This window comes from Anopheles darlingi, chromosome 3 (genome assembly GCF_943734745.1).
Source record: "Anopheles darlingi chromosome 3, idAnoDarlMG_H_01, whole genome shotgun sequence".
Classification (NCBI taxonomy): domain Eukaryota; kingdom Metazoa; phylum Arthropoda; class Insecta; order Diptera; family Culicidae; genus Anopheles; species Anopheles darlingi.
The window spans coordinates 50189542-50193184 of record NC_064875.1 but is presented as its reverse complement, the minus strand read 5'-3'; the positions used below and the strand labels follow the sequence as shown (position 1 = coordinate 50193184).

The 3643-nt window shown below is 48.3% G+C and overlaps 2 protein-coding genes across 2 annotated transcripts in view; one reads left to right on the top strand and one right to left on the bottom strand.

Moving 5' to 3' along the window:
- Positions 1-1473: 1473 nt before the first annotated feature.
- LOC125957985 (dolichyl-diphosphooligosaccharide--protein glycosyltransferase 48 kDa subunit) lies at positions 1474-3100 on the top strand. The gene has a single exon (XM_049691078.1). It carries the CDS (start codon positions 1607-1609, stop codon positions 2978-2980), a length of 1374 nt encoding a protein of 457 aa, XP_049547035.1. The 5' UTR covers positions 1474-1606; the 3' UTR covers positions 2981-3100.
- Positions 3101-3104: 4 nt separating this feature from the next.
- LOC125957972 (uncharacterized) overlaps positions 3105-3643 on the bottom strand; it is a 54528-nt gene continuing 53989 nt past the window's right edge. The window contains exon 11 of the mRNA XM_049691054.1: positions 3105-3643. This exon is cut by the window's right edge and continues 1854 nt beyond it. The gene's annotated coding sequence lies outside the window, so the exon portion shown is untranslated.

Sequence of the window (3643 nt, the reverse complement as noted above, 5' to 3'; positions counted from 1 at the left end):
GCATCGTCTGCCTCGATGGGGAGATACCTAGAGACGTTGGTGGCAGGCGGAGAGGATGCGGTGCGGTATGCTCGATCGTCGGCGTAAACGGCATGGATCGATGGATGATTCTGAGTCGGCAGGCCGGCCGACCGGTGGACGGTGGGGGAATTTCAAACACATACACACACACGGAGGGTGCGATCGTATTAGGGTACTACCCAAAAAGAAAAAAAGGAAAAAAAGAAAGAAAACAATCGGAAGCACAATCGGAGAACGAGCTGCGAGAAGCGCTTAACTCTGGCCAGACCCGGCGTAATGCTGAGAAAGCTATGAGATCCTGTTGATTTCAAGAACATTTTCCGAAGCTTAGCTCGACCGGAGGCAATTATGCACGAGTTCTCTCGATAGCATTTAGCATAGAACGTAGATAAATGTCGACTGGGTGGCTTTTAATCTGACGATACTACACCCCATAAATGGCCCCCCCGATCATACACGGTACGGCTTTTTGAGAAATGGCGCCACGAACGGTAGATTCTTCGCGGTCAGCCATCTCTAGAACCGCGAGCAACAACTCCCAGTGCTGAGCGGGATTTTTACCGAAATATGATTTCCTGTTCATAAATATGTGACTTAACATTCTAGTATTTCATGGGCTTATGTTGAACCAAGCGGTAGTCAAGGTCGCTGCAGTCGCTTCTTCTCGGAGTTGAATTCGAGAACTTTTGGTTGATAATTCGGTGGATTTTGGGAAATGTGGACAGAATGTTGGCACAACAGCAGGGACCTGTGCAATTGGTGGATATGTTACGGGAAAAAGTTTGGGCAGTGTGTTTGAAGAAGGTTTTCTGACCCAAGCTGAATGGAACAGTTTCAATGAATAATTCTGAACACCCTTTTCGGCGACGAAAAACTTATGAAAACCAAAATGCAGGCATGTTTCAGGAACGCACGGTTGAAAATGTATCTTCCTCTTCACGCTCAATCGATAACAAACTGCGGATAACCATGCAAAATCAATGGTCCCTTCCTTTTATTAAAAAAAATTATCATCATCAGGTTTCAGGATCAGGTTTACTGAAGTTTGATTTTGATATGGATTTGGATTGAGTTGAAACCTTATCTTAGCTTTGTTTAGTGTTCCAAATAGTATAAAGATTAGGAGCTCCAAATTTCCGTCCGATCCGGTCAGTAACGGTCTTGGACAACGTGGCAATTTGAAAAACGCACGTGCGCGCACCACGGTTTTGGCAAGGTTCCCGACAAAGGGTTTAGAATCCTTTTTCGTTGTTCCTAGGCCTTCCGAGAAAAAAAAACGGATGAATTGAAACGGTTATTTTTCGAAATAAATCGAGCCTCGTGTTGAAGCTGTTTCAAAATTGAAGCCGGCTGGAGTAGGATTTTCGCTCACACTTTTCGCTCGAAATGAACGTCCGGTGAAAAATATATACATATCAAATGCCAGGTTGGTTTTTGAAGAAGAAGAAAAAAAGAAAACCGCGTACACGTCACGCCGTTTTTTTTGTTGTCGGGTTCTTCTAAAAATCGGTGTGCGGCGTTTTTCTAAAAAGATATTTTCCATTCCATACTGATAAGGAATTCCGGACCATTTCTTGTTGCCAACATGACGTCGAAACACGTCGCCTGGGTTGGTATTTTGCTGGTGCTGCTGGCTTCCTCGTTGCCGGCGTTCGCGGAACCGGGAGAAACGCTGGTGCTGCTGGACAATCTGGCCATCAGGGAAACGCACTCGATCTTCTTCCGGAGTCTGCAGGAGCGCGGATACAAGCTCACGTTCAAGCTAGCGGACGATTCGAGCCTGGTCCTGGCCAAATACGGAGAGTTCCTGTACAGTCACCTGATCCTGTTTGCCCCGTCCGTCGAGGAGTTCGGTGGTTCGCTGAGCGTAGAATCGATTACGGAGTTTATCGACAACGGAGGCAACGTGCTGGTGGCCGGTAGCACCGCATCCGGTGATGCCCTCCGTGAGTTGGCCTCCGAATGTGGATTCGAGGTGGACGAAGAACGAGCGGCCGTTATCGATCATCTGAACTATGACGTGTCCGATGCCGGTGATCACACCACGATTGTCGCGTCACCGGAAAACCTGATTGATGCGAGCATCATCGTTGGAAATCGGAAGACGGTGGCCCCGCTACTGTACCGTGGCACCGGACTGCTGGCCGACCGGGAGAATCCACTCGTACTGCAGCTACTGACGGCGGACAGCAGCGCCTACAGTTACATTCCAGATGCTCCCGTCAAGGAGTATCCGCATGCGGTCGGTAAGGGTACGCTACTGATTGCGGCCCTGCAAGCGCGTAACAACGCCCGGGTTGTGTTCTCCGGTTCGCTCTACTTCTTCTCCGATGAAGCCTTCCTGTCGGGAGTCCAGCGCGTGCAGCCCGGAGGTGCCGGCAAACGGTTCGAGCGCTCGGGTAACCAGGATGTTGCCACGGCAATCAGTCGCTGGGTGTTTGGAGAGAACGGTGTGATCCGGGTGCGCTCCGTCACCCACCAAAAGGAAGGTGAAGCTCAGCCACCATCGGCGTACACGATCACGGATCCGGTGGTTTACACGATCGAAATCGAAACCTTGTCTACCGATGGCAAGTGGAAACCGTTCGAAGCGACCGATGTGCAGCTCGAGTTCGTGCGGATCGATCCGTTCGTACGCACCACGCTCAAACCGGTCGGTGGTGGACGGTATGAGGCTCGCTTCCGCATTCCGGATGTGTACGGTGTTTACCAGTTTAAGGTGAACTATGATCGCATCGGTTACACACAGCTCTACTCGACCACCCAGGTATCGGTGCGTCCCCTTACCCACACCGAGTACGAGCGGTTCATCCCGAGCGCCTTCCCGTACTACATCAGCTCCTTCTCGATGATGGTCGGAATGTTCCTGTTCTCGTTCATCTTCCTGCACTTCAAGGATGAAGGCAAACCGACCGTAGCCGGTAAAGCTGCCGGAGGTGAAGGAAAGAAAACGCAGTAACATAGCGATTGGTCGCCAAGGAGACCACTGTGGGAGTCTCTTAGCTAGTAAGCATGAAACGAAATGGAACTAAGAAAAACATTCAAATAAAATGCTGAAATTTCTTTTCTCAATCACTTACCCCTTCACGCTGTCGTCTTCGTTTAATTCCTTTATTAAGTCTTGTTTGTTTCCAATAAGTAACAATGTCGTTCTTTCTTGTGGAGGAGGGGAAGAGGGTTTCATTCATTCAAATTAATTGCTCGCGGACCCATCTGCATTTCCTCATTTAACTGCTCGCTTATACTCGAGTTACAATTTTCTTCACGTGGTTCGTTCTCCATACCTTCAAGGAAGAGAACCACATCGACGACAGCTTTCGGCAGCAATTCCATTTCTTTTTTTTTCAATTTCATAACATAACGTACACTGAACTTACGAGATAACTATTTTATGAAATGCAGAACAAACGAATTCCAGTTTTTAATCCAGTTCCTATCCTGCGTTCCTATCCCGATTACGATCCATTGTTCACGCAATCAGCGAAACGCGATATGTTCGTTATTCCAACAACCCAGTTAATGAATGTATTTCATTGCTCTTGTGCCTCCTTGCTAGTAGAGAGAGATCGCAGAAAACAACGACATTGTTTCACACAATCTCACACACTATTATGCGATGCTG

Bases quoted from the DNA above. Each gene is read 5' to 3' on its own strand.
- LOC125957985 (XM_049691078.1), top strand. From the start codon at position 1,607: ATGACGTCGAAACACGTCGCCTGGGTTGGTATTTTGCTGGTGCTGCTG.